At 50.9% G+C, this 27,833-nt stretch overlaps 1 protein-coding gene across 4 annotated transcripts in view; it reads left to right on the top strand.

Moving 5' to 3' along the window:
• The first annotated feature begins 2,151 nt into the window (after positions 1-2,151).
• Positions 2,152-27,833, top strand: part of LOC135890884 (butyrophilin subfamily 3 member A3-like) — a 39,218-nt gene continuing 13,536 nt past the window's right edge. For 2 of the 4 annotated variants that reach the window (XM_065418354.1, XM_065418353.1), the window contains exons 1-6: positions 12,592-13,073; positions 18,304-18,460; positions 21,029-21,376; positions 22,055-22,336; positions 24,181-24,297; positions 25,453-25,485. In XM_065418354.1, the coding sequence (XP_065274426.1) occupies positions 18,361-18,460; positions 21,029-21,376; positions 22,055-22,336; positions 24,181-24,297; positions 25,453-25,485 (880 nt within the window). In that variant the 5' untranslated portion in view covers positions 12,592-13,073; positions 18,304-18,360. Of the gene's footprint in view, positions 2,284-12,591; positions 13,074-18,303; positions 18,461-21,028; positions 21,377-22,054; positions 22,337-24,180; positions 24,298-25,452; positions 25,486-27,833 lie in introns of those variants that run through there. The other 2 variants (XM_065418351.1, XM_065418352.1) reach the window with 2 other exon arrangements.

Genomic DNA, 27,833 nt, shown 5'->3' with positions numbered 1-27,833 from the left:
GGGAAGCCTTAAAGGGCTAGGAGACCCTGGGGAGGGTCTGTGGGGCACTAACTGTTGGGGGATCTGGGAACTGCGCAAGCACTGTAAATAAAGACACTTGGGTGAACCGGCAACAGCAGGTGTTGGGACTCGTAATTGCACCAGCCAAACACAGGGCGCAGGGACGAGAGGGAGAAACCTGTGCGGACCCTGTGACAACCCCACCTCCTGAATAAAGGACCTACTGGATCCTTTGGGGGGTGGAAAGTTCATAGGCACACTGGATGTAACTCACGGTACTGGCAAATTCCCTAAGATGCTGATGCCCACAAGAAATCTACTTTGATGGTGGAATCTGTTTTACATGAATTTAAAGTTATGCCTTTTGGATTAATTAATGCAGCGGTTACCTTTCAGTGGCTTGTCAATGAGGTGCGGCATGGGCTAAAAACCTTTGCCAGGGCCACTAAAGGTGACTTGGCTATTTTCAGTAGCTCCTGGCAAGACAACTTGGAAACATGTGGGAATTGTGTTACAAAGGCTTAAAGAAGCCAGCCTCACTGTCAAGGTCTCCAAATACAAAATAGGGGCTGCAGCAGTGTCCTATCTAGTACAGTAGGTTTGTTCACCCTGACTCTTTAGAAGTGGAAGCCATTTGGAGGTGGACTGCTCCACAAACTGAGAAGCAAGTCCAATCCTTTATTGGACTGGCCAACTACTACCGGAGGTTTGTAAAGGGGTTTCGTGACATCGTGAACCCTATAACAGACCTTTTTTGAGGGATGTGCTCTCAGTTATCCCTATCCATGCACCTCCGCCTCCCCACTTGGAGCCAGAGCCAGGAGAGGGGCCACAGCTTGGCGTGGGGCTGCGGCCAGAGGTAAGGGGGCCAAGGCTGGGGATGTAGTTGGGGGTGGGATTGGGGTCAGGATCTGGGCTGTGTCCAGGGGCCAATGCTGGGGGCAGGGGCGGAAGCAGAACCACAGCGAGGCCAGGGACAGGGCTAGGTGTGGGGCCGGGAGCCAAGGATGCAGCTGGGGGCAGGATTGGAGCAGAGCAGGGAGCTGGGAGGGACTGGGTGGTGCTCCTTCCCTTCCCCCTGTGGGAGCTGGCCCGGGCCTTGCTGTGTTCCCTGGGCATTCCTCCATGCCCCCCAGTTCTAATCCTGTCCTCCAAAGTGCTTGCAACCCCTCCTAGCTTGGTGTCATTTTATCAGCATACTCTCCTGTGCATTATCCTAGTGATTAATGCAAATATTGAATAGTACCAAACAGAGGACGGATCCTTGAGACCCGCCCCACACTCAGAGGATTATCTGGTGGGGTCCCACAACAGTGACACTCCCTGTGGCCAGCCTGGTGAGGCGTTCGAGGCTATGGAGCCCAGCCAGAGTCAGAGGTGGCCTTTGCCTGTCTCCCACAGGTGCTGAACTGACTGACTCCTTCTCACACAGCTCATGGGCCTGTTTCTCTGACAGGGAGCCTCTCTCAGCAGAGATGGGAGCGACTGACCGTAACCCACAGTGCCCCGGCCAGACCCCCATGTGCTGCTCACTCACCATCATCTGCTCACTGGACGTTCAGGGATTAGCCCGTCATTGGATTTGGAGGGGGGAGGCGTTTCCGTGGTAGGTGGGGGTTGTGGGGCACAAGGATGTGGGGTGAGGGGCAGGTGGATCCATTGCAGGTCAAGGACATCCCTCTGTTTGATGTAGGTTTATGTAGGGACATCAAAGCAGGTGTGTGAAGTGACCCCTGCTCCCCACAGCAAGAGTGGGTCTGAGGGGGTCTGTCTCTACAACCCCAGCCCTGGGCTCTGTGCCAGGGCCTAGCTGGCCCTTTCTGAGGTGGCTTTATGCCATAGGCACTGGAGATGGGGAGAAGGGCCATGTCCCCCCACTTTTGAGAACCTGAACTTCACAGAGGTGCAATGGGGGTGGGGAAGGGGGAAGAGTCACCTGCCAAATTGGGGAAACTGCAGGCATTGAAACTGTCATCTCCCTGGGACTGTGTATGGGTGTTTCTTTCAAACCTTTATCTCTGTGCACCATAAGTAGCATTCCTGTAATTTTCAAGTGATGGTTTCACTTTCAGCTGGAAGCTGCTGGATGCATAGAAAATGCTTCAGTTCAGATAAGTTAACCAGCAATATCTAGATGAACAGACTGGAGTCAGATGTGCCCATTGGGTGATGCAGCTGTAAATACTGAGACGTTCACTTGCAATGCAGACCTGGCAGTTCTGAAGCTGGGAGCCCTTCCTCCGCCACCAGCCTCTGACCTTCCCTGTAGGATCCAGCAGGCGGGTGAGTGTCAGCCCTCGATTACTCTGGATGATGGCTCTGTTCATGGGAGCTGTTCCTATGGATGGGAGTCTGTCTAGGGCTCTCATTTTCCTACTTTAAATATTGCTGCAGAAATGTCTAAGACACTCAGAGATCTTTGTGGTCCTGTCATAACTATAAAGGGAAGGGTAACAGCTCTCCTGTGTACAGTGCTATGGAATCCCTCCTAGCCAGAGACTCCAAATCCTTTTACCTGTAAAGGGTTAAGAAGCTCGGGTAACCTGGCTGACACCTGACCCCAAGGACCAATAAGGGGACAAGATACTTTCAAATCTTGGGGGGGGGAAAAGGCTTGTGTGTGTGTCCTTTGTTTAAGGGGTTGTTCGCTCTTGGGACTGAGAGGGACCAGACATCAATCCAGGTTCTCCCCATCTTTCTAAACAAGTCTCTCTTATTTCAAAATTGTAAGTAAAAGCCAGGCAAGGCGTCTTAGATTTACTTTGTTTTCTCAACTTGTAAATGTACCTTTTACCAGAGTGCTTATCTTGTTTGCTATACTTTGAACCTAAGACAGAGGGGATTCCTCTGAGCTCTTTACAGGGTAATCAAACTTAAAGTTATTTTCCATACTGATTTTGCAGAGATGATGATTTTTACCTTTTGCTTTAATTAAAAGCCTTCTTTTTAAGAACCTAATTGATTTCTCCTTGTTTGAAGATCCAAAGGGGGTTTGGATCTGTATTCACCAGGAGTTGGTGAAAGGAAGGAGGGGGGAAGGGTCAATTTCTCCTTGTTTTAAGATCCAAAGGGAGTTTGGATCTGTATTCACCAGGGAATTGGTGAAAGGTTTCTCAAGGCTTCCCAGGGAGGGAATTCTTAAGATGGTGGCAGCGGACCAGAGCTAAGCTGGTAGATAAGCTTAGCAGTTTTCATGCAGGCCCCTACATTTGTACCCTAAAGTTCAAAGTAGGGATACAGCCTTGACATGGTGGCACAGTGGTGGGATCGTTTTAAACCCAAAAGCCAGTAAGATTTTTTTTTTTTCCTTCTAGCTGCTTGGAAAGCAGAGCTGAAGGTAGATGCATATCTTATCTCTCCTTGCCTGAAGGCAGAGGTGTTAAGTTTTTTTTTAACAAGGTCCTTTGTTAAGAGAAGGGTTCAATTAATGAGCAAACGACTGGTAAAGGTAATTTACAATCTGAATTGTTTTTTTTTTTCTTTTTTACATCCTGGGAAGTAGCTAGTTAGAAACTCTCTGTTAACTCAGCAGCACTCAGCAGGAGCCTGAGCTAAATACATCCCAGTTTCAGTCAACTGCAGAGGGGTGTGGCCCAGCACAGGAAAGCAGGAAAATGACTACCAGTGAAGCAGCTAGCAAACTAGAACTGGCCAGACTAGAAGCAGAAGAAAATGAGAAAAAACATCAGAGACTACTTCAAATTAAAAAACTCGAGAAAGAAGCCAAAGAGGAGGCCCACAAGAGAGAGATGGAGCTGAAAAAAGCCAAACATGAAAGAGAAGAGAGAGCCAAACAGGAGGCCCATAAAAGAGAGATGGAGCTGAAAGAAAAAGAGATGGAACTGGAAGCAGCAAGGACTAGGCAGGGTGCATCAGACCATCCTAACAACTCCTCTCCAGGTACCACTTCCCATCCCAGGAAATTCCCCACCTACAAGGCAGGCGATGATACTGAGGCCTTCTTAGAAAATTTTGAAAGGGCCTGCCTTGGATACGACATCCCTCCAACCCAGTACATGGTAGAGCTGAGGCCGCAGCTCAGTGGACCCTTAGCAGAGGTGGCGGCTGAAATGCCTAAGGAACACATGAACAGTTATGAACTTTTTAAAAACAAGGCCAGAATCAGAATGGGGCTAACACCTGAGCATGCCCGTCGGCGGTTCAAAGCCCTAAGGTGGAAACCTGATGTGTCATTTACCCGACATGCCTACCACATTGGGAAAAATTGGGATGCCTGGATATCAGGAGCAAATGTTAAATCTACGGAAGAGTTGCCCTTCCTATTGCAAATGGAGCAGTTTTTAGAGGGTGTTCCTGAGGAAATAGAAAGGTACATCCTAGATGGGAAGCCCAAAACTGTAACCGAGGCGGGGGAGATTGGAGCCAAATGGGTGGAGGTGACAGAAAAGAAAAAAGCTAGTAGCAGTTGAAGCGAATATCAGAAGGGGCAAACCGAAACAAAACCTTATCACCGGGGACAACCCAAGGCCCCACCCACATCCCAAGGGAAACCCCAGACGCCTTCTCACCCCACCACACCAGTCTCCATCAACCAACATCGCCCCGGTGATACCTTAGCAGGGCGATGTTTTAAATGTAATGAACTGGGGCATATAAAGGCTCAGTGCCCCAAGAACCCCAACCGATTACAGTTCATTACACCCCAATCACACCAAAGAACCCCGGACCCAGATGCCTCTCTCATACCCTCGGAGCGAAGGGAAACCTTGAGAGTGGGCGGAAAGAAGGTTATCACTTGGAGGGACACTGGGGCACAAGTGTCAACTATCCACCAATCCCTAGTGGACCCCAAACTCATCAACCCGGAGGCTACAGTGACAATTCAACCCTTCGTGTCACAGTCTGTAACCTTGCCTACAGCCAAGTTGCATGTCCAGTACAAGGGCTGGTCAGGAATGTGGACTTTTGCAGTCTATGACAATTATCCCATTCCCATGCTACTGGGGGAAGACTTGGCTAACCATGTAAAGCTAGCCAAGAGGGTGGGAATAGTCACCCGCAGCCAGGCTAAGCAAGCTTTCACCCCCATCCCTGTTCCTGAGCCGTCCACCAGGACCCCGTCTGTGTTACCGGAGACCCAAACACAGGTGGTGGAACCGGATCCCCTGCCAACGACTGCAACAGCCGTAGTGGATCCAATCCCAGAGACCCAGCCAAAGCCAGTCCCAGAACCGGAACTGGCAACGCAACCAGCACCAGAACCATTGCCAGCACTGAGTCCAGCGCTTGCAACCCCGTCTACAACTCCAATGCCAGAGGGCACCAGCGAGCCTAAACTGGCGGAAGCAGCAGATAACCCTACCCAAGAGGCTCAGCCAGAGCCTGAGATACCACATAGTGCACCAGCGGGCAGCGGTTCACAGTCAATGGAAAAAACCCCAGCCCCTACATCGCTTCCAGAGGGACCAAGCCCCAGTCCACAGTCCAAGGAGGAACTGATGTCTCCAGCATCAAGGGAACAGTTCCAGGCCGAGCAGGAAGCAGATGACAGCCTTCAGAAAGCTTGGGCGGCGGCACGGAGCACCCCACCGCCTCTCAGCTCTTCTAACCGATCCCGGTTTGTTGTAGAACAAGGACTTTTATACAAGAAGACTCTTTCTGGTGGGCACCAGGAAGACTGGCATCCTCAAAGACAGTTGGTAGTTCCCACTAAGTATCGGGTAAAGCTCTTGAGCTTAGCCCATGATCATCCCAGTGGCCATTCTGGGGTGAACAGAACCAAAGACCGGTTGGGGAAGTCCTTCCACTGGGAGGGAATGGGCAAGGACGTTGCTAATTATGTCCGGTCTTGTGAGGTGTGCCAACGAGTGGGAAAGCCCCAAGACCAGGTTAAAGCCCCTCTCCAGCCACTACCCATAATTGAGGTCCCATTTCAGCGAGTAGCTGTGAATATTCTGGGTCCTTTCCCAAAGAAGACACCCAGAGGAAAGCAGTACGTACTGACTTTCATGGATTTTGCTACCCGATGGCCGGAAGCTGTACCCTTAAGCAACACCAAGGCTAAAAGTGTGTGCCAGGCATTAGCAGACATTTTTGCCAGGGTAGGTTGGCCCTCCGACATACTTACAGATTCGGAAACTAATTTCCTGGCAGGGAACATGAAAAACCTGTGGAAAGCTCATGGGGTGAATCACTTGGTTGCCACCCCTCATCACCATCAAACCAATGGTCTGGTGGAGAGGTTTAATGGAACTTTGGGGGCCATGATACGTAAATTCGTAAATGAACACTCCAATGATTGGGACCTAGTGTTGCAGCAGTTGCTTTTTGCCTACAGGGCTGTACCACATCCCAGTTTAGGGTTTTCACCATTTGAACTTGTGTATGGCCGCGAGGTTAAGGGGCCATTACAGTTGGTGAAGCAGCAATGGGAGGGGTTTACGCCTTCTCCCGGAACTAACATTCTAGACTTTGGAAGCAACCTACAAAACACCCTCCGACACTCTTTAGCCCTTGCTAAAGAAAACCTAAAGGATGCCCAGGAAGAGCAAAAGGCCTGGTATGATAAACATTCCAGAGAACGGTCCTTCAAAGTAGGAGACCAAGTCATGGTCTTAAAGGCGCTCCAGGCCCATAAAATGGAAGCGTCGTGGGAAGGACCATTCACGGTCCAGGAGCGCCTAGGAGCTGTTAACTATCTCATAGCCTCCCCCACCTCCAACATAAAGCCTAAGGTATACCATGTTAATTCTCTTAAGCCCTTTTATTCTAGAGAATTAAACGTTTGCCAGTTTACAGCCCAGGAAACTGATGACGCGAAGTGGCCTGCAGGTGTCTACTATGAAGGAAAAAGGAATGGTGGCGTGGAAGAGGTGAACCTCTCCACGACCCTGGGACGTCTGCAGCGACAGCAGATAAAGGAGCTGTGCACAAGCTTTGCACCGATTTTCTCAGCCACTCCAGGACGGACCGAACGGGCATACCACTCCATTGACACAGGTAATGCTCACCCAATTAGAACCCCACCCTACCGGGAGTCACCTCATGCCCAAGCGGCTATACAAAGGGAGATCCAGGACATGCTACAGATGGGTATAATCCGCCCCTCGACCAGTGCATGGGCATCTCCAGTGGTTCTAGTTCCCAAACCAGATGGGGAAATACGCTTTTGCGTGGACTACCGTAAGCTAAATGCTGTAACTCGTCCTGACAACTATCCAATGCCACGCACAGATGCGCTATTGGAGAAATTGGGACATGCCCACTTCATCTCTACTTTAGACTTAACCAAGGGGTACTGGCAAGTACCACTAGATGAACCCGCTAAGGAAAGGTCCGCCTTCGTCACCCAGGCAGGGGTGTATGAATTCAATGTACTCCCTTTCGGGTTGCGAAATGCACCCGCCACCTTCCAAAGACTTGTAGATGGTCTCTTAGCGGGATTGGGAGTATCTGCCGTTGCCTATCTCAATGATGTGGCCATTTTTTCTGATTCATGGACAGAACACCTGAAGCACCTAAAAAAAGTCTTCGAGTGCATCCGGCAGGCAGGACTAACTGTTAAGGCTAAAAAGTGTCAAATAGGCCAAAACAGAGTGACATACCTGGGGCACCAGGTGGGTCAAGGAACTATAAATCCCCTACAGGCCAAAGTGGATGCTATCCAAAAGTGGCCAGTTCCAAAGTCAAAGAAACAGGTCCAATCCTTCTTAGGCTTGGCCAGATATTATAGGCGATTTGTACCACACTACAGCCAAATCGCCGCCCCGCTGACAGACCTAACCAGAAAGAAACAGCCAAATGCAGTTCAGTGGACTGATAAGTGTCAAAAGGCCTTTAACCAGCTTAAGGCAACACTCATGTCTGACCCTGTGCTAAGGGCCCCAGACTTTGACAAACCGTTCCTAGTAACCACAGATGCTTCCGAGCGAGGCGTGGGAGCAGTTTTAATGCAGGAAGGACCGGATCAAGAATTCCATCCTGTCGTGTTTCTCAGCAAAAAACTGTCTGAGAGGGAAAGCCACTGGTCAATCAGCGAAAAGGAATGCTACGCCATTGTGTACGCGCTGGAAAAGTTACGCCCATATGTTTGGGGATGGCGCTTCCAACTACAAACAGACCATGCTGCGCTACAGTGGCTTCATACCGCCCAGGGAAATAACAAAAAACTTCTTCGGTGGAGTTTAGCTCTCCAAGATTTTGATTTTGAAATACAACACATTTCGGGAGCTTCCAACAAAGTGGCTGATGCACTCTCCCGGAAAAGTTTCCCAGAGTTAACTGGTTAACAATTGTTCTTAAAATAAAACATATTGTTAGTTTTTATATAATCAGTAGTATGTCTAAAGGTACATGTGTTTTATTAACTCTGTTTTCTCCTAAAGCTCCAGGAAAAAATCACAGCCAGTGTGGAACCGGACGTCCAACACTATCTGTGATTTGGGGGGCGTGTCATAACTATAAAGGGAAGGGTAACAGCTCTCCTGTGTACAGTGCTATGGAATCCCTCCTAGCCAGAGACTCCAAATCCTTTTACCTGTAAAGGGTTAAGAAGCTCGGGTAACCTGGCTGACACCTGACCCCAAGGACCAATAAGGGGACAAGATACTTTCAAATCTTGGGGGGGGGAAAAGGCTTGTGTGTGTGTCCTTTGTTTAAGGGGTTGTTCGCTCTTGGGACTGAGAGGGACCAGACATCAATCCAGGTTCTCCCCATCTTTCTAAACAAGTCTCTCTTATTTCAAAATTGTAAGTAAAAGCCAGGCAAGGCGTCTTAGATTTACTTTGTTTTCTCAACTTGTAAATGTACCTTTTACCAGAGTGCTTATCTTGTTTGCTATACTTTGAACCTAAGACAGAGGGGATTCCTCTGAGCTCTTTAAGTTTGATTACCCTGTAAAGTTATTTTCCATACTGATTTTGCAGAGATGATGATTTTTACCTTTTGCTTTAATTAAAAGCCTTCTTTTTAAGAACCTAATTGATTTCTCCTTGTTTGAAGATCCAAAGGGGGTTTGGATCTGTATTCACCAGGAGTTGGTGAAAGGAAGGAGGGGGGAAGGGTCAATTTCTCCTTGTTTTAAGATCCAAAGGGAGTTTGGATCTGTATTCACCAGGGAATTGGTGAAAGGTTTCTCAAGGCTTCCCAGGGAGGGAATTCTTAAGATGGTGGCAGCGGACCAGAGCTAAGCTGGTAGATAAGCTTAGCAGTTTTCATGCAGGCCCCTACATTTGTACCCTAAAGTTCAAAGTAGGGATACAGCCTTAACAGGTCCCTTTTCCATTACCCTGTAATACAGACCGAAATAGTGTCTGTTTATTCGCTCTTCTGCATTATTTAACCAGCCAGTGCTCCTGCTCTGGTGACTTTCCTGCAAGCTGTCTTCAGAGGAGTGTGTGCTGTCTCGTTCTCCTTCGCTGTTGACTGTGTGTGTTTGGCCTCAGCTCACTCTACTGAAGTTCTGCTCTAAGAGACTAAAAGAAGGGAAATACTGTGGGCCAGATTCAATAAGACTGGTGTAGGGAGGGGTCAATTCCAGCTCTCTGGATGAGTTCTGGGGTCATAGGTAGTATCCTCTCCATTGTTAAAACTGCAAATTGGTCCCATAACATGTTCATGAAAAAAAACTAGAACGATGTAAAATTAACATGGCACACAGTTAATGGATTAAAAACTGGCTAACTGCTAGGTCTCAGAATATAGTTATAAATAGGGAATCATCATTGAGTGTGTTTCTAGTGGAATCCCGCAGAGACTGGTTCTTGGACCTATGCTATTTAGCATTTTTTATCAATGACCTGGAAGAAAACATAAAATCATCAGTGATAAAGTTTGCAGATGATACCAAGCTTAGGGGACTGATATACAATAAAGAGGAAGGTCACTGATACAGAGCAATCTGCCTCACTTGGGAAACTGGGTGCTAGCAAACAGTATGTGTCTTAATATGGACAAAAACATACATCTAGGTCCAAAGAATGTAGGCCATTCGTACAACATGGGAAGCAGTCACTCTGGAAAAAAAATTGGGGGTTATGGTGGAAAACCAGTGAACATAAACTCCATCCATGAGCACATGAGACCCTGTGGCCAAAAGGGCTAATGTGCTTGACCTTGGATGAGGGAATCTCCAGTAGGAGGGGCTGTCAATTGACTGTGTGTATTTGCCATCTGCTCATGCTACTGAAGTTCTGCTGTAAGACTAGAAGAAAGGAAACGGCATAGGCCAGATTCAATAACACTGCTGCAGGGAGGGGTTAATTTGAGCACATTGGGCCATGAGGATCTTTCTATGCCAGGGAAAGGGGGGAGTTACCCACACGCAGGGCTGATGATGTTACTGCTGCTGTTCTCTGAAGGGTTCTCCCAGGAGAGGGTTCAGCTGTAACACGTGCTGGAGCCCCATCAGCAGGGGTCACTGAGTTCAGGGGCTGAGCCAGTGCGTTCCCTGGCAGCCCTGGTCGTACCCACTTCCCTGGGCTGGGCACTGACCCTTAATGGCTGCCTGAGCGCAGGGGAGATTAGAGGGCCTCAGTGCTGGGGTGTACTGAGGTGTTGGAATTGCCAGCTATCACTTTAAGGGTGTGTGGTGGGGAGGGTGCAAGTCCCTGGTCGTACTTGTAGGCTAGAGGGCTCTGTAGATAAGCATGTGACTGCCAGCAGTCAGTTTGCAGACAGGCAGCTTAAAGTGAGGTGGGGAGAGTTGTGCCTCTCTGTTTTAGGGAGCAGCCTGCTTTGTCTCTCTTCTTAGTGTCGGGTTCTTGTGTGTTCTGAATTCTAAGAAAAAAAGTTATGTTGTTGTTTAACTTCCCTCTGTGTGTGCTGTGAACACAAGAAGTGCCACCGTAACCTGGATTCCTGGTAAACTCTCCACCACTGGAAACCTTTGCCAGGGTATTGGCTGGCATAAATCAGCGTGAGCCCTGGAGGGGAGCTGGAGACATAGGCAGTAGCCTCTGTAGAGTTAAGTCTGCAACCAAGTTTTTGTTTAAAGCCAACTTCTGCATCCTCTCAATTCCCAGAGACAAGTCAGCTCAGCCTGATGGTCGGGGGTGAGATGGAGTTTGTGGGGAAACCTGGAGTTCTTTGAACAAGGCATTGCTCAGCTAGGGCACCTTGATTGTGAGCTGATTTCAACAACCCATAAGTCTTCGAATGCTTTTTTACCCACATAGAAGGGAAAAAAGTAGCCCCTCTCCTGGGACTCCCCTGATCCCCAAGGTGGGGCAGCCCCTTATTCCTCCTCCTCAGGGACTCAACCTAGGACCAATGAGCCCTGAGCTCTTTGCACGTGTCTCTCCCTCTGGTGTCTGGAGGCATGCTGGCCAATACTGTTGCATGTTTCCTAGTGCTCCCCCATTGATTTAGTCTAGCAAATGGGTGACACAGTGTAGGACAGGAGACACACAAACTCACAGCAATGGACTTCCACTGCTGAGATCTTCTGTGTGGGACCTGAACCCAGGGCCAGAATTGAAAATATGAAGCTATTAGACCTCATTTCTTGAACCACAGAATGAGAAGGCCCAGCGCTGATACTAAATTCTGCAGAACCTCAGCTTCCCCTCCCCCCCCCCCAACAATTATGTTTAAACCTGAGCATTAACTATTTCACCGCTGTCCATTTTAGCAGCTGGGCTAGGGTAGAGGGTGGGAGGGAAATCCTGTGAGTGAAGTGGGGGTAGCTGAGGGGAAGGAAATGCCGAGGGAAGACAGGAAGAGGCACAAAGTCAGAGAAGAGAAGAAAACAGGAGGATGGGGAAGGAAAAGGGGAAAAGCACAGAGAATGGTGGTCACAGAGATGAGCATTTTCCCCACTGGGTGATGCTGAGCACAATAACAAGGCTCTGAAGAAGTAACACACAGTGATGATAATAAAAAGTGTATTTACTCTACAAAGGCTGTATTCTGCTCTTAATCTCCCATGGAGGTTAGTGAGGGAGCTATTTTGGAATGAGGAGAGTGGTGAGTCCTAAATGGATGTCCTGGCCTGGAGATCATAGTAAAATGGAATTTGGCCCCCTGCACAGAATGAGATTAACACCCCTAGGCTACAGGGAGGTGCACTGGCCTGGGAGCCAGGAGACCATGAGCTCTAGTCTCACCTCTTCCACTCAATGGTTGTTAGGGGCTTATTCCTTCACCCGCTCACTTCCCTGGTCCTTCTCGCATGAACAGAGAGCAGCAATACGTGAGGTTCGAAGGTGCAAACAATTCGATGTTTATTGGGGTGAACTGCTAGCAAGCAACTATTCCAATTTCCTTCCTCAGTGTCCCCTTTCCCAGCTCTGACACCACAGAGCCTTTCCTGTGTCCCTGTTCCCATTCCCTGTTCCCATTCTCCCCCTTAGCAAAACATGATTCCCATTTCCCACCCCCATTCCATGTTCCCATTCCCCCCTTACTTCCTGATTGACTGCAGACTATATAGTAAAACTTGAGTTCTGCTTAGCTATACCTTAACCAATCATTTTACTGAAATTTAACTAACCAATCATAACATATTGTAACATGATTAGCTAACCAATTCTATCCCACCACCTTCATTAACTTACACCCAGCAAAATTAATTAAACAGCAGACAGAAACAATCACAGAACCAGACAGAGATTATACAGACAAACAATAGGGAAGTGGAGACTACAGTGATAGAACAACAAATAAATGAGGATTTCACACCCCAGCTATTGATAAATGAGTTCTTGCCAGACAGGATGCTATCAAACTAAGTTTTCTTTAGAAGCGAGAGAGTCCTGTGGCACCTTATAAACTAAGATGTATTGGAGCATAAGCTTTTGTGGGAGCATAAGCTTTACTTCTTCAGATGCATGCAGTGGAAATGTCCAGAGGCAGGAATAAATATGCAGGGAAGAGTCAGTCTAGAGATAACGAGGTTCGTTCAATCAGGGAGGATGAGGCCCTCTTCTAGCAGTTGAGGTGTGAACACCAAGGGAGGAGAAACTGCTTTTGTAGTTGGCTAGCCATTCATAGTCTTTGTTTAATCCTTTTTCTTTAAATCTTCTAGGCTCTTCCCTTTCTCTGGAGGTGATGGGCATTATCAGAACAGGATTGTATTCCTAACAGCCCAATAGCACCTTATTTCAGTGTGACTGGTAAGGATGTGACCGTTCGCTTCCCAGTTTATGGCTGCCTCTGCTGCTTAGCCTAAGAACACGGCCTTAGATTATCATAGTGAGAGAAGGCCTATAAACAGGCACTGTGATTTTGATTCTTGTTTTGTACCTCTATAGATAGCTAAGTAATAAGAATACACCTAAATTCTTAAAATACAGGCCTTTGCAGACAGGCCTGAATATCTATTGGGGTTACCATATTCAAACAGTTAAAAACGAGGACACTCCACGGGGCCCCGGTCCCGCCCCCGGCCCCGCCCCTTCTCCGCCCCGGCCCCACCCCCGCCCCAACCCCACCCCTTCCCCACCCCCATTCCAACCCTTTCCCCAAAGTCTCTGCCCCCTCCTCTGAGCACCCCACATTCCCCCTCCTCCCTCCGGCTCTGATCTTGGTTGGGGGTTGCTAAGTGCTTCCCTGCTCCCCACTCGCCCTGCAGCCCTTGCACTCCCTCCCCGCCCCTGCAGCCTCTGCGCCCCCCCACCTGCCCTGCCCCTGCGCCCCCCTGCCCCTGCAGCCTCTATGCCCCTGCCTGCCCTGCTCCTCCTCGCCCTGCAGCCTCTGCACCCCCCCGCCTGCCCTGCTCCCCCGCTCCCCGGCAGCCTCTGCCTGGCGGGGGCTTCGGATGCTCAGCGGCGACCGGGGCAGCGCGGGTCCCTGCAGCCCCGGCACACGCCGCACTCCCTGCCCCGCGCCGCAGCCTCCTTCCTGCCGCGCGGGGTGATGGGGCTGCAGGAAGCGTCCCCCAGTGGCCGGGGAGTCCCCACTCATGAGGGAAGCCCGAGCCACTGGCTGGGCCCGGCCTCCCCGTGGTCCTGCGGGCTCGGCTGGGGCGCGCGGTCCGCCCGGCCTCCGGGGGCAGCAGCGGCCCCTTCGCCGCCTTCTGCGGCTGCGCCCCCCCCTTCGCCTGCCCGAGCTCGCTACAATGTGGCTGGGCTGCGCTGCGGACCCGGCGGGTCGTGCTGGGGCCGGGCGGACCCTGGCTTATGCTGCCTCCCTATTTCCCCGGACATGTTCGGCTTTTTGGCAATTCCCCCCGGATGGGGATTTGAGCACCAAAAAGCCGGACATGTCCGGGGAAATCCGGACGTATGGTAACCCTAATATCTATATGCTAACACTGATGTTAACAATTCTCCTCACTACAGTATTATTAATGATCAAGGTTTCATGTCCCTACCAGAGGAGGCCACCAAGGATCATTATTCCCCTTCTAACAGAGGAGGTAACTGCAGACCTGAGATGTTGCACAAGCTCAGCTCTAGTAGAGTTAGGATCAGGACCTACGATTAGGTCTCTCCCACGTGGCCACAGTGTCTCTCAGACTGACCGAGCCAAATCTGTGTGTTTGGCTTTGCCCAGCCACCTCTGCTAAGCACTGAGAGACACAGACCAATTTACCTAGCACATCCTATAATGTGATAAAACATCTGCATAGGGAAGGAGGAGGAGGCTGCAGGAAGAGCCAGGATGTTGGACAAGTCACTTAACTCAGGATTTTCAGAGGGTGGGGTATCAGTTGGAGGGGTGGACCTGAGCAAGTGAGGGAGGCCCTGGATCTACTATCCAGGCTGTGAGGTGCTGGGGACCAGGAGCTGTGGGAAAAGTGGTGATTGTGGTTCTCAGTTTTGCTAAAAAGCAGCAAAAATGATTTTTTGACCTCTGGCAAACTTTTTCTGCTTTACTCTTTCACTTTCTTCTTCAGCCTTGCTACGTGCAGGAGAAAAGAACAAATTCTGCTGTCATTGAACAAGCATTAACAGAAAATTACACTAGGCCAGACTGATACCCAACTGATTCTCTTTTCCTAAATGCTTTTGCTTCATACCATAACTATAATTCATTAATTGTAAGGCACCTCCTGGACTAGGGGTCCATTTAACTGACTGTCAAGAAGCTGGATGACGGCACTTTTGTTACAGCTGAGAAGTTTCTCCTGGGTTCATCAGATAAGGATGAAAACTTCCTGCCACTTACTTTGCTTTTAAATTTGTTGTCCTGTGCCAGCAGGACTAGGGCAGGGCCGCCCTATGAAGGGGAGCAGCAGCTGGCATGCTCCCACTGCATGTGCTATAGCCCAACCAATATCCCCGTAATTCCAGAGTTCCCTGCCCTGGCTTCTAATCAGAAAGGCCCTGCTGGTCTCCAGGGTATGTGAGAAGGGACCAGCCCCTTCACCAGAGCCTAACGGGCCCTTCTTTATTTGATGGAGTTACAGGGGAAGATTGAGGGTTGTTTCTGGGTGGCTAACGGGGCTGTTTTGCAGCTTTGATTTATTGATTTTTGTTCAGGCACCCGGAGCATTTTACAGGGGTATTTGATTGGTATTTCACTCTAAGAAAGGCTAGTAGTAAATAACAGCACTGGGCTAGCATGTTTTCCTCTAGGGGAGGTGTCAGAGTTGCCTGGGGACACCAGTTATTTTAACTCCTGTCTCCCCCCAGCAGTGTCCCATGACTCAGCCAGCCTGCCCAAGAGATGGGGCTCCTCTACGGAGGGTCCCTGCTCATGCTCACCTGGCACTGTCTGACTCTGAACTGCAAACATTCTGTGCAAACTGCTGATGGAGCTGAAATTGGCAGGGAGAATTGGTAGCTGCAGGGTGATGAGTTCCCAGCTCCATGCGGCCTCCGACTGCCCCCACCCACCTTCTTGGACATGTGACTCCACAAATAAACGATGCCGCACAAAGCAAACTAGGTGTGGCCAGTACCCGAGTACCTAGAGGTGGCACAGAAACCGCCTGATTGGCTCAATTCCAATAATTAAGTAACAGCTGGAAATCCAGGATCAGAGCTCAGGGTCCTTCCAGCCTCTTCCCTTCCCAGGCCCACCCAATACAGGAGGAACCCCAGGCTTCCTGCAGTATCACTGGTAAAAGCCCCTTCCATCCCCCAAAGCAATGTCTGTAGCTGGGGGAGGGAGCAAAGTTTCTGTTCTGTTTCTGGTGTCCTGCACCATTAACCTGTCTGCTTGTGTGATGAGTGCAGGGCCAGGAGGCCAGGGGTGCAGGCTGGGGCCTGAGTCTCACTCACAGCACTCTCCCTGTGTAATCAGTGTCACCCTTCCCCCCCCCCCCCCATTGCCCTGGTATGAGTTGTCCAGAGGGAAAAACTGACATACGGCTCTGGGATCTCAAGGAGACACACCAGCCTCACTCCTGCCCCCTGCCTGTTACTCAAGTGGGCGCTCAGCTCTCTGGGGTCATCCCCCACTGCCTTGGGCACCCAAATTATTCATCCCCTTGGAAAATCTGCACCATTGTTTATTAGCTCTGAGTGTGGGAGCGGCCCACGAGTGCCTCCTCCTGCAGCCAGCCTGGTGGGGAGCTCGGGGCTGTGGGTTGGACTCCGAGCTGGGCTTTCCCCATCTCCCAGCAGGCACTGAGCTGCAGAGAATCTTTGGTAACTTTTCTGGAGGAGCGTTCACAAGCAGAGATGTCCCCCCCACTCCCTAAGCTCCCCAATTCTGAGCTCTTTGCTCTGCCCAGGAATCCGTTCCTCTGCCTGAAGATCCCAGTGTAGAGGGATGTGTCTGGTGGAGCCAGAGCCTTGTTTATCCCATTGTCTTCACACGCGATGTGACGCAGCAGCTCTCAGGCAGGTAATGTCAGGGCTCAGTGTTGAAATGGATCTTTAATGGCCCACAGCTGGGCGGATTGGTACCAGTACCAGTGAGAATTTGGAAACCAATATGCTTAATGCACAGTAATTTATTTGAGGAAGAATCACACAAGTAGTTAAGGTTACACAGTACACATCTTTCCCAATAAGCCTCTGCTCCTCAAGCATAAACCCTCAGTAACTATGTTAGCTTTACACAGTATCCTGATTAGCCAACAAAGCAGGTATGCCCAGGGTTGGGGCATAGGGCTGGTGTAGCCAACTCTGCATCACCACCCATAGCAGTGCAGGGCGCATGGGGCATGCCGGGGGCAGATTGGGGTGTGATGGGGTCAATCCTGCACCAGAACAGACTATAGGCTGCTCCAAACCGGCCCCTGGCAGCCCTGGGTCCTCTCAACTGTGGGACTGAGATCTCTAAAGGAGCCTGATGGCGTTAGTGCCCAACGCTCATTGCAGTGGACCTGAGCCCCAGCCTCCAAAGCTCCCAGCCAGGAGTATTAGCCATGCAGAAATGCCCCTTTCTGTGTGCACTCTGCCCTTGTCACTGCCTCTCAAAGGCACTCCTTCAACATGAAACCTACCTGACTGGGGAACAGATCCAGTGGTTCCTGCTCGCCTGCCTGGAGCTAGAGCCCTGCGTGGGACTATTTTTAAAATCCCGCTCCCATCCTGTCCCACAATACCCACTTCCACCTGCTCCTACCTTGTTTCTTGCATTTTTATCCTGATTCCACTTGCAAAAACCTTAGATCCTGCAAGAGAGACTGACACAGTTTGGACTCACCGCTGTGGCACCTCCTGCTGGCTGTCTTGGGAATTAGCTTGGTTAGCCAGTGCGCCTTTATCTGGTGATGGCTCGCCACCGTCACTTCTGCTCCAGGACCCGTGTCGCCCCCAGGACTGCGGCATCCTCTTCCGGACACAGACCTCTGGCTGCGCCCCATTCGGTTCTCCCCATTCCAGGGACCGGCAATCCACTGTCCAGCCACTTCCTCCTCAGCAGCAAGTGGCGGCAAATGGGGGAGACCCGGGGGCTCCCCTTTTGGCAGTCTGGAGTCCCCTTCCCAGATGGGCAGGGATGGAGGCTGGGAGAACAACTCCTCCCCCTATGAGCTGCAGCTGGGTGGCAGTAGGGCCCCCTGCCAAAAGGAGTGGCAGAGGGAGCTGCCATGTGTGTGGTTTAAGAAAGACTCTCCCCCCCCCCCCCCAAGCCCTCTTTGTAGCTCAGGGCTGCAGTTCCGAACCAGCACGGAGTTCCCTGGGCTGAGGGCACCTGCAGGCTGGGGGTCAGGAGCTTTCAGCCAGTAGTTCTGGGACTTATCTAGAAATCGTTCCTTTAAGAGCGAGTTTATTCCTGTGCCAGTGCTGGAGCTGGCCTGGGTTTGGGCCAGACTCTCAGCAGAACTCAGCACTTTCTGTGCGCCCAGCGCACTGAGCCCTTTGGAAAATCTGGCCTCAGCTGCAGGTGCTGGGCCCCTCTGAAAGGTCTGGCCTGCATGTGGGCTTGTCGCACTCCAGCACCCAGTGGAGTCAGCATGGTTGCACCAGCTCTGCCCATTTACCACTCTTATGTCCTGGATCGCAGGTCTCGCTCACCGACTCGCTCGCCCAGGGCTTGTGTGGTCGTCTGGACATCAGGGAGATGGAGGATTCCCCGATGTCCCCCGGCTCCGTGAGGTCACTGCCGCTGCTTGCCTTCACCATTTCCCTCCTTTCTCTCCACGTTCACCGGCTGGACTCAGGTAGGATTCCTGGGGCTTTAGGGCCTAGTCTCTCTCCCACAGGAGCCAGTGGCTGTGCTGGGGAAGGCTGGGCCCCCAGCCTGAGCTCTGTCTGAGGGAACTCGGGGATTATGAGCAGAGCAGCAAAGGTGGCAGCTGGTGGGCAGAGAAGCCAGGGAGCTTTGGGCAATTAATGTGTTTTGTGCCCTACAAGAGGCCCCCCACAGCAAGTCCCCATCCGGTAGCATGTGGTGGCTGTGCCCAGAAATGTCCCCATGAGGCTGATTGATTCCTGGTTCCGTGGGACGTGTCCTGCCCCTAGGGGCAATGGGGATGTATAGCTGGGTCCTGCTTGCCGGGACAGTCAGTTCCGTAGAATGGCCCCCAACAACTAGAAACTGTGCCCATATCCTGGCCCTGCCCTTAGCAACTAGAAACCTCTGTCCAGAAACACAGTGGAGAGTTATGGGGGCCAGGGATGCGTCTAAGTGTTCACAACGTGGGGGAGAGCTGGGTAGCGGAGATACGGGGTAACACGTGGTAATAATCCTCCCACTGGTGCCAGTGGGGCCAGGATTTCAGCTCTGGTGCCGAGAAGAAAAGGGCAGACTAGCTTGGGGGGAGCATGGAGGCTAGGTGGGGAGGGCGGGGAAACAAGGAGTAGCTCCAAGGCACAGCAGGGCTTTGGTCACACTCTTCCAAACTCTGGGAGAATTTACGTGAAGTTACAAAGATGATTTTCAAATGGCAAAAATTAAAAAAGAGGAAACCCGGCTGAATCAGGTTTGATTAGAAGTGGTTTGAAAAGGCCAATTATTGGTGATGGGAAAAAATTTTAAACTGTTCTTCAAAATTTCCTACTAATTCTTTTTAGTTTTTTTTCCCCCCAAAACTGGGAAGTAAACCAAAAATACTTACTGAGAATGTATTTTTTATTGAAAATTTTTCAGTTTTCAAGCAAATATTTTTATTTATGGTTTTTCAACAAGAAGGGAAATTTTTGACTGAAATTGAAAATTTTCATTTTGTTGAAAAAGCCACATTTGGTCAAAAATGTTTTGATGAAAAAATTTCAACCAGCAGTAATTCTGATAAGATGATCAGTTACAGTCCCTCTGAGTGCTTCGCCTAACTCTGAGACCTGGCTGAAAGCAGGGGGAATGTAAAGCACAATAATGACAAACACTTTATATGTTATAGGAAGCCAGAAAAAAATGACGAGAAAAGAGGACTTGATTTCTAGGAGAAGGCGCATTTTAAAATGTTTCCCTAAGAGTGTAGTAAAGGTCTCAGTAAGAAGATCACCTACGAGATGTAACTAGCCCTTAAGGAGATATTGTGCCAAATCTAAAAATGAAATTCTGCCTCTCGGGAGGTGCAGCCCAGAACAGAGCCTGGCTTTTAGCCACCTTTGCATCTCTTGGATCCTGGGCTGTTCCAGGGATTGCAACAGCCCCCAGTGTCAATTAGAGCACCCCTAGGGTTGCTCTAGCTTGCAGCAGCCTCAGCTGCTCTGCAGTCCTGCTACTGGCAGAACGCCAAGTGCTCCAGCCACACCATGTGACACACTTTGGTGCTCTGAGGATATGGTCAAGTATGCCAGCCCGGAGCCACTCCTGCAGAGGGGGAATTGCCCAACCCCCTTTACTCTGCCAGAGGAATGTGAAAAGGCCAGAATCCATCTGTCTATGAAGGGCCAAGGCCACTCCGAGTCAGTGGCAGAGCTGGGAACAGGATGCAGGTGTTCGTGGCTTCTAGTCCCACGCTCAGTCCCCCAGCCTCTCAGGGCTCACAGCATCACATTGCTTCCATTTATATGACTGTCACTATGTCTGTGCTCTGCCCTGCCTTTAAAAAGTCTCTTGGGAGTGACCCCTTCAGCATGCCAGGCCCTCAAGGGGTCACATTTTCCAAGAGGATAGGCCACCTGGCCTCAATGCCTCTGAGACCGGCCTCTGGGCTCTAGCTCTCCTGTTTCTCATGGTGAGCTCTGCCCAGTGACTACAGAATAGGGTTTATTACTCGACTGGGAGACAGTGTTGGGAAATCCTTAGGTTAGCACAGAGGAGCAGAGGTTAAAACAAGGCTCATAGAGACTGAAGCCAGGGCTCCACCAAGCCAAGCTGCTGTGGATCCATCTGGGCTCTCTCTGTCCCTTTGTCTCTGAGTCCTGAATGAAAGGCCCTGTGTGTCTGTGAACACTGTTCTTAACACAGGCTCCCTGACACCCCTCATCCCTTGTTCTCCTGCTGCCAAACCATGCTGAGTTCATATATCCAACCTGCATTGGCTCCCCAGCCATTACGTGATAATGTCCCAGTCCCGGCTCTTCCCTTTCCTCTTCCAGGTTGTATTCAGTTCATTTTAATTATTCTGGTCTGGAACCAGGAGGCAACATATTTCAGACACCCCATGCCTTCCATCTGCCTGGAGAGGCAATTTAACCCTTGTGCATTCAGGGGACAACAGGCTGACAGGGAGACATACATTGCTGATAAAAATATTACAGTAAATTCCCATTTCCATCGCCATGATGTATTCCTAGTTCCACTTTGGCTACAGCTTCTTTTCTCCTGGTTCCTTCTACAGTGAGTTTCAAGGTGATTGGACCCGATCGCCCCATCAGGGTCCTTGTGGGAGAAGATGCTCTGTTACCCTGTCACCTCTCCCCCAGCATGAGCGCTGAGAGCATGGAGGTGCGCTGGTTCCGATCCACGTTGTCTGCAGTTATCCATCTCTATCGGGATGGGAGAGATCAGGCTGGCCAGCAGATGGCACTGTATCGAAGCAGGACGAAGCTACTGAAGGACGGTATTGCGAAGGGGACTGTCTCCTTGAGGATACACAACATCACCCCCTCTGATGAAGGGACTTACAGCTGCCTCTTCCAATCACCCACCTTTTACGAAGAAGCTGCGTTGGAACTGGAGGTGGCTGGTCAGTAGCACGGGCTGTTGTTTGCCCTTCCCAGCACCAGTGAGCACTGGTCAATGGTGTGTCTCACCCCCACAGTCTGTTCAGACTAGTCTGTTCAGACTAGTCACCTCTCACAGGAAAGGCACCGGAGCGCTAGGGAACGAGGCTGGCTGTTAATGGGATTGATGCACCTGCCTGCCAACTCCTCATACCCACTGGAGTAACCAGCTCCATGTCCAGCTTCTCCACCCCTCAGCTGCTGGGGCATCTGTCTGAGCAAGGATCAGGCCCTGCCTGTTTCCCCTGAACTCCAGGGGACATGCCCCAGATGCGGCTGCTCATCCCAGGGAGTGTGACCCCTTCTCCCACAATTTCCTTGGGCACTGAGAAAGTTTGTGGAAATCTCCCTGAGGCCTCTGCTTCCGGGAGCTGATGGAAAAACTCTAGGTAGCGCGGTGTGTCTCTGAACTGTGGGATGGATACCCTGAGGTCCGTGCGGCCACAGAGGGTGACGGGCGCTTTGTGTGTGATCTACCCATCATGTGGTAGATCTGTATGTGTAACGTCATGGCGAGGGAGGACACTGCTACACCGCTGGGACTCCCACTGCCACAGGCCCACACTCCAGTCTGCACCAGAGCAGTTCTCTGGTGGGCCCAGGGTGTAGCAATGACTCAGGTTCACTCCATTCCCCTCCAGGCCTGGGCTCCACCCCTCACCTTTCTGTCGATGGATATCAGGATGGAGGGATCCACGTGGTGTGTGAATCGGCCGGATGGTATCCGGAGCCCCAAGTGCTGTGGAGAGACCTCAGCGGGCAGCGACTAGCACCAGTGATGGAGAAAATATCCCAGCAGGCTGACGGGCTGTTTGATACTCACATTGCTGCTGTTATAAGAGACGCTTCGAACCAGCACCTGTCCTGCTCTGTCCTCAACCCCCGTCTCGGCCAAGAGAGAACAGCAACGATGCACATAGCAGGTCCAGGGCCGGCCTTCGGGAAAATGGCACCCTGGGTGACCGTGTATTTTGGCACCCTGGCCCCTATGGATGCAGTGACCCCTATTTCCCCGACCCCTGTGGCTGCCCTCCCATTGCCCCTGCCCTTCACGGGCTCCCCCGGCTCCCCACAGCCCCAGGGACCCACTGCCTCTTCCCAGTGCTTAATTTGTATTGAACGAGGTTCTGGGGCTCCGAATGTAGCCCTGGCTGGCCAGCCGGAGAGCGGCGGGTGCTGGCTGGGGCGCCAGTTCTGACGGCAGTGCCCCCGACAGCAGCAGCGCAGTAATAAGGGAGGCACGGCAGAGGGTGTGTTGCTGCCCTTACTTCGGTTTCTGCATGCTCCCAAGACTAGAGTAAGGGAAGGAGGGAACCAGGCAGACGGGGGGAGATGGACCCATCTTGTGCTAGTGCCGAGTAGCTGAGAGATGGTGCTCACTGATCAAACTGAGTGGGATTTCACACTTCTAATCTGAGGTGTGTGTGTGTGTGTGTGTGTGTGTGTGAAACTATTTGTAAAATACACAATAACAATACTAATGAAAAACCCCGTCTCCCCTAACCCCTCCTGTTCTCCCTTCTCCCTATCCCCCTGTGCCCCTTCTCCCCTAAACCCTTCTGAACCCTTCTCTTCTAACCCCTGCACTCCCCTCGTGTGCCTCAATCCCTGCCCTTCCCCCCTTTCCCCAACCTCTGAACCCCATCCTGTGTCCCTAACCCCTGCAGCCCTTCTGCCCAACTCCCCAACCCCTGCACTGTGCCGCCTTCTCCCCTAACTCTCTTGCGCCCCTCATCCCCAACCACCTTCTGCACCCCTTCTCTTCTCCTATTCCCCATTCCCTGCTAAACATTTCTGCACCCCTTTCGCAGCTATGCCCTGCACTCCCATGCTGCATCCCAACCCCTGTACTGTACCCCCTTCACCCCTAACCTCAGCAACACACCTGTGCTCCAACCCCTGCACCCCCTTCTCCCCAGCCCCCTTTTGCATCCCTTCTTTCTTAGCCCCTGCACTCCCTTTCTGCACGCAGGTGGGGAAAGTGACCTGGATGCAAGGGGCAGCTGGCATTGCTGCTCGCTCCCCCCTCCAACTCCTCGCTCGCATTGCTCCTCGTGCCCCCTGGGGGGCTGTGAGGGGGGAGCGAGGAGCAATGTCAGGGCTCCCTGCATCCAAGTCACTTTCCTCCCCTGGGCTGGGTACGGGGAGGGCAGAGAGCAGCAGTTCCTGATGCCCCGCAGCACAGCCCAGATGGGGAAAGTGACCTGAATGCAGGGGGCCCTGGCACTGTTCCTTGCTCTGCCCCCTCCCACACAGCCCCCTAGGGGGGCACGGAAGAATGTAGGGGGCACAAGCAGTATCTGTGCATCGCGGCTCCCCCACCACGTTCCTCCACCAGGCGGAAGCAGGAGAAATCTGGTGCCCTTCACACGGTGCCTCTGGGAGTTTGCTGCGCTCCCGTGCTGTCTGGCAGCGAGCTCCTCTGACGGTGCCCTGGGCAGTCTCCCAGGCGGCCCACCCCTAAGGCCAGACATGAGCAGGTCCGAGCCCAGCACGGCCAGCGTGCTCGGCACCAGCAGAACAAAAGCTCTCACAGCAGACGGCCTATCTGCAGTGTAGCCAGGGCCTAGCCAAGTTCAGTGACCAGGCCAAAGCTTGAGCTTCCATCAGCCTCATGGGAGGAGCCACTTCTCATCTCTCAAAAGCCTGACCAAACATGCCTGTGAGATTCTCCCAGACCACTGCAGGATGCTGCAGGCTCCCCTCACTCCTGCTGCTGCCACATCCACTCTGTCTGGGTTCAAATCAATGCAACTTTGCCTTGCAGATGTGTTCCTCCCAAGGACCTCTCCCTACCAGCTGGCTCTGTTGGTGACCCTGGCTGTTGTGGTTTTTCTCAGCCTCTTAGCCGGTTACTGCATCTGGAAGCAGCACAAAGCGAAAGGTAGGGTGGCCGAAGGGAAGGGATGCTGTGGAACCGGAGCGAGGGTCTCCTGAATTCACAGAAGGTTGTCGGGGGGCTTCCGTCCCGTGCCATGAAGAGAGATTTGGGTGACGTCAGTGAGAGGGCCGGCGGGAGAGGGAGTGAGCAATGGCAGAGAGGAGCTGAACTCACCGTGGGGTGGGGATCCTGGATGAGCCACGACTCTGTGTGTGTGAACTGAGAAGCGCCAGATGTAGAGTCACCCCTTTGGGTCTCACTGTAGAATAGAATGAACCTGACCCTAGGTGCTCAGTGAGTGTCGGGGTCACTCACACTGAAGCAGGAATGAGACCCAGAAAACTGGGCATGAATCTGTATAGTCACTTGTATCACACTAGCACCTGTGAGCACCCCACACACCTATGGGGAGAGAGTCCTGGCCCCAATGAGTTTATAATCTAATTAGGGCAGGCACATGAAGAGCAGGGGAAAACTGAGGCACAAAGCAGGGAAAGGACTTGCCCAAGGATACCCTGCAAGTCAGTGGCAGAGCTGGGAATAGAGCCCAAGTCTCCCGAGACCCAGCTCCGCAGCTCATCCACTGCCCAAGCTACCTGCTAAGGTCCGTGTATCGAACCGGCCTGCTTGCAGGCAACGAGGAGCAGGAGCTATTCATCAAGGTCCCTCCCACATCCAGCAAGACTTATGCGGCTCCCTGGGGGTTGGTGAGGCTAGTTAGACCCAAAGGGCACTGACAGCATGTAGGGCTATGGGGGATGGCACCGTCCACCCCCTTAATCTTAGTCCTTGTCTACATCCAAACACGGTGTCGCTGTGACCCTACCAGGATATGGAAAGAAAGCAGCACAGGTTGCTGGTGTGGATGCAGTTATAGCGGGATGAAGGCGCTTACCCCAGTAGAGCTACTGCCATTGGGGAGGGGGAGAATGTTATAATGCTATGAGGCACCTTTGTCCCAGTGTAATTGCATCCACACTAGGGGGTTGTACCACTATAACTATTTGGGTAAAACATCACCCCCCCCAACCGCCATAGCTACAAATGCTATCCGTGCACCGGCCCTTAGGAATTACAGCCCAGTGACATTCATGAACAGGAGTGATATCCCTGTAAACGTGACACTGCAATCTTACATGTCACCTTCTCCCCCTCTAGACGCTCAGCAAGCTGAACTGAAGAAACAGATACGTGAGTGCCTATTGTTACTACTACTATCATTATTATTAATAACAAATTAAAAAACAGGCTTGTGGATGTGACCCACTGGTGAGTGTGTGTTACAGGCCCCCTTGTGAGCCAATTCGTAGAGCCAGGCTCTCTGGCTGGGGCTGTAACAGCTCCTGTCCTCTGTGGAATGGGACAGGGGGAACCTGTGACCCATGCACCAGTCGATTATGTACTTTCTCTGTCCCAATCAATACGAACACTGGATAAGCCCCCATGAATGTGATAACTGCCCTTTTGGCCAACACCCTGGGGACTGAAGTGGGAACTTCCGTTTCTGAGTTCCTGCTGATGAGTGTTACGCCCCCAGCACATACACAGAGAAGTTAGATGCACGCTTCCAGCAAGTGCATGTATGCTTTTCACGTAACATGACATAATTGCATGGAATCCAGAACCCCGACACGGTTGTAGTAATTTAGATGGAACAAACAGTTAAAAGATGACAACACAACATGTCACTGTCCAATATTAAACAGAGTTAGACACCTTGGGGGTTTGGTATCCAGAGACCTCAGCCTGCTTTGTACCATGGCAAACACACCATTAAAAATCTTTTAACCTTTCATTCAAAATACAGAAAAGAAGGAAAAACAGGTAAAGCATTTGAAATGTAAAGTATTGCATAAGACTTTTGTTTTAATGACATCCCCTGTTCCCTTTGCCTTTAGTGAAAGAGTTTAGAAGGAACCTGCCCCTCCCCAGACCCCGACCATGGCTGAGAGTCTCTTAGACGGTGTTAAAGATGGGAATAAGTGTCCTTTTTGGAGAAAAGAGAAGAAGTTAGTAGAGAAGTAGTAGAAGTTTGAACTGTGCAATGACCCATGGCTTGGCTAGGCTATGCCTACCGTGAGGAGAGGCAGAGGCAAACCAGCACCATGGAGTTAACCTTATATTTTAAACTTAATAAAGGAAAACCCCCAGAAATTTGGCAGGAACAATACTATAATAGAAAGTGTGGAATAATGATAGAATAGAAAGTAACATCAAATACTCACTTAGGAAAATATTAAACTGTAAATCCTCATTCACAATAAAAGAAGTTTTTTATTAATATGGGGTGTGACCCCGGGAGGGAGTCAGTTCCTTCTCTCCCTGGCTGCAGAGTTGAGTCACCCCAGTTGTCCCACCTTTGCCTCTGTCCAGCGTGTGATGCTCCTTTCTTTTGATGCTGGCACCTCTTTCCAACAGAGAGAAAGAAGAGTAGCAAAGAGAGAAAATGCAGCTTCTGTTCTGGTGCTGACTCTCGCTGGCAGCCTCACTGCGGAGAAATGCAACCCAGCCCATAGTTTGATAAACCACTCTGGAAAAATCACACCAGCGTTGGGCTGTTTGGGGCATAGCTTTTATCTACCTCTCTGGTCACAGGATCACAGCAGTGCTGCAAAATAATTTTTTTTAGCCAGCTAAGCCAGATTCTTATTAGACATAAAGAAAAAGGAGAGCAACAGGGAAGGGAAGAAATAATATAGAGAAGGAAAAAGACACATTGACTGGGGCAGACATCACATTGCCGGTGGTATTCAGGAGTCAGCCAGAGCTGGCGGAAGTGGCATTGCCTTCTGGGTCCCTCTCTCTGGCCTGGCCTGGTCAGGGCATCTCTCAGGATTAGGATGAAGAAGACCTGGGGTTCCAGGGGAGGGAGGAGTGGCAGCCATGACAGCGAAGCTCACTCCTTCCCCTTTTTTCAGTCAGACGGAATAACAGTACCCTGCGTCTGTTCAAATGTATTTCCGCCAAAATCTTTTTTAAGAACCCCAAAATGGAGTATGGGGTGGAATAGTCCGTCCGCTCATTATTTTGTCCACCAATTAGGCCTAATTTCTGACAACTTTTGTTTCACTGATTTCTGATCCCATATTTCTCTTGTTTACCAGGCATGATCTTAACACAGTGTTTTGAGTTATATCAGGAGGCATTTTTGTTTGGATTAATTCAGTCTCACTCCCCTTTTCCCCTCCACATTCATTGTTATAGGTTATTGTGACATTTTGTGAGCTTTCACTCCTGTCTCACAGTTGAGCTCATAATTAGGGTAAATTTGCAGGCCCAATTACTACAACACAACCCAAAAACAGAGACACACCATATTTGAGGTCAGGAAGGACTTTTCTCCTCTATCAGATTGGCAGAGACCCTGTTTTTTTCTTTTTTGTTTGCTTTCCTCTGCAGCATGGGTCATGGATCCCTTGCAGGTTTAAACTAGTGTAAATGGTGGAGTCTCTATGGCCTGGTCTACACTACGACTTTAATTCGGATTTAGCTGCTTTAATTCGAATTAACGCTTGACCCGTCCACACAACAAAGCCATT

This window comes from Emys orbicularis, chromosome 17, assembly GCF_028017835.1.
Source record: "Emys orbicularis isolate rEmyOrb1 chromosome 17, rEmyOrb1.hap1, whole genome shotgun sequence".
Lineage (NCBI taxonomy): Eukaryota > Metazoa > Chordata > Testudines > Emydidae > Emys > Emys orbicularis.
Note: the sequence above shows the minus strand (reverse complement) of the source record. Positions and strands in the feature narration are given on the sequence as shown.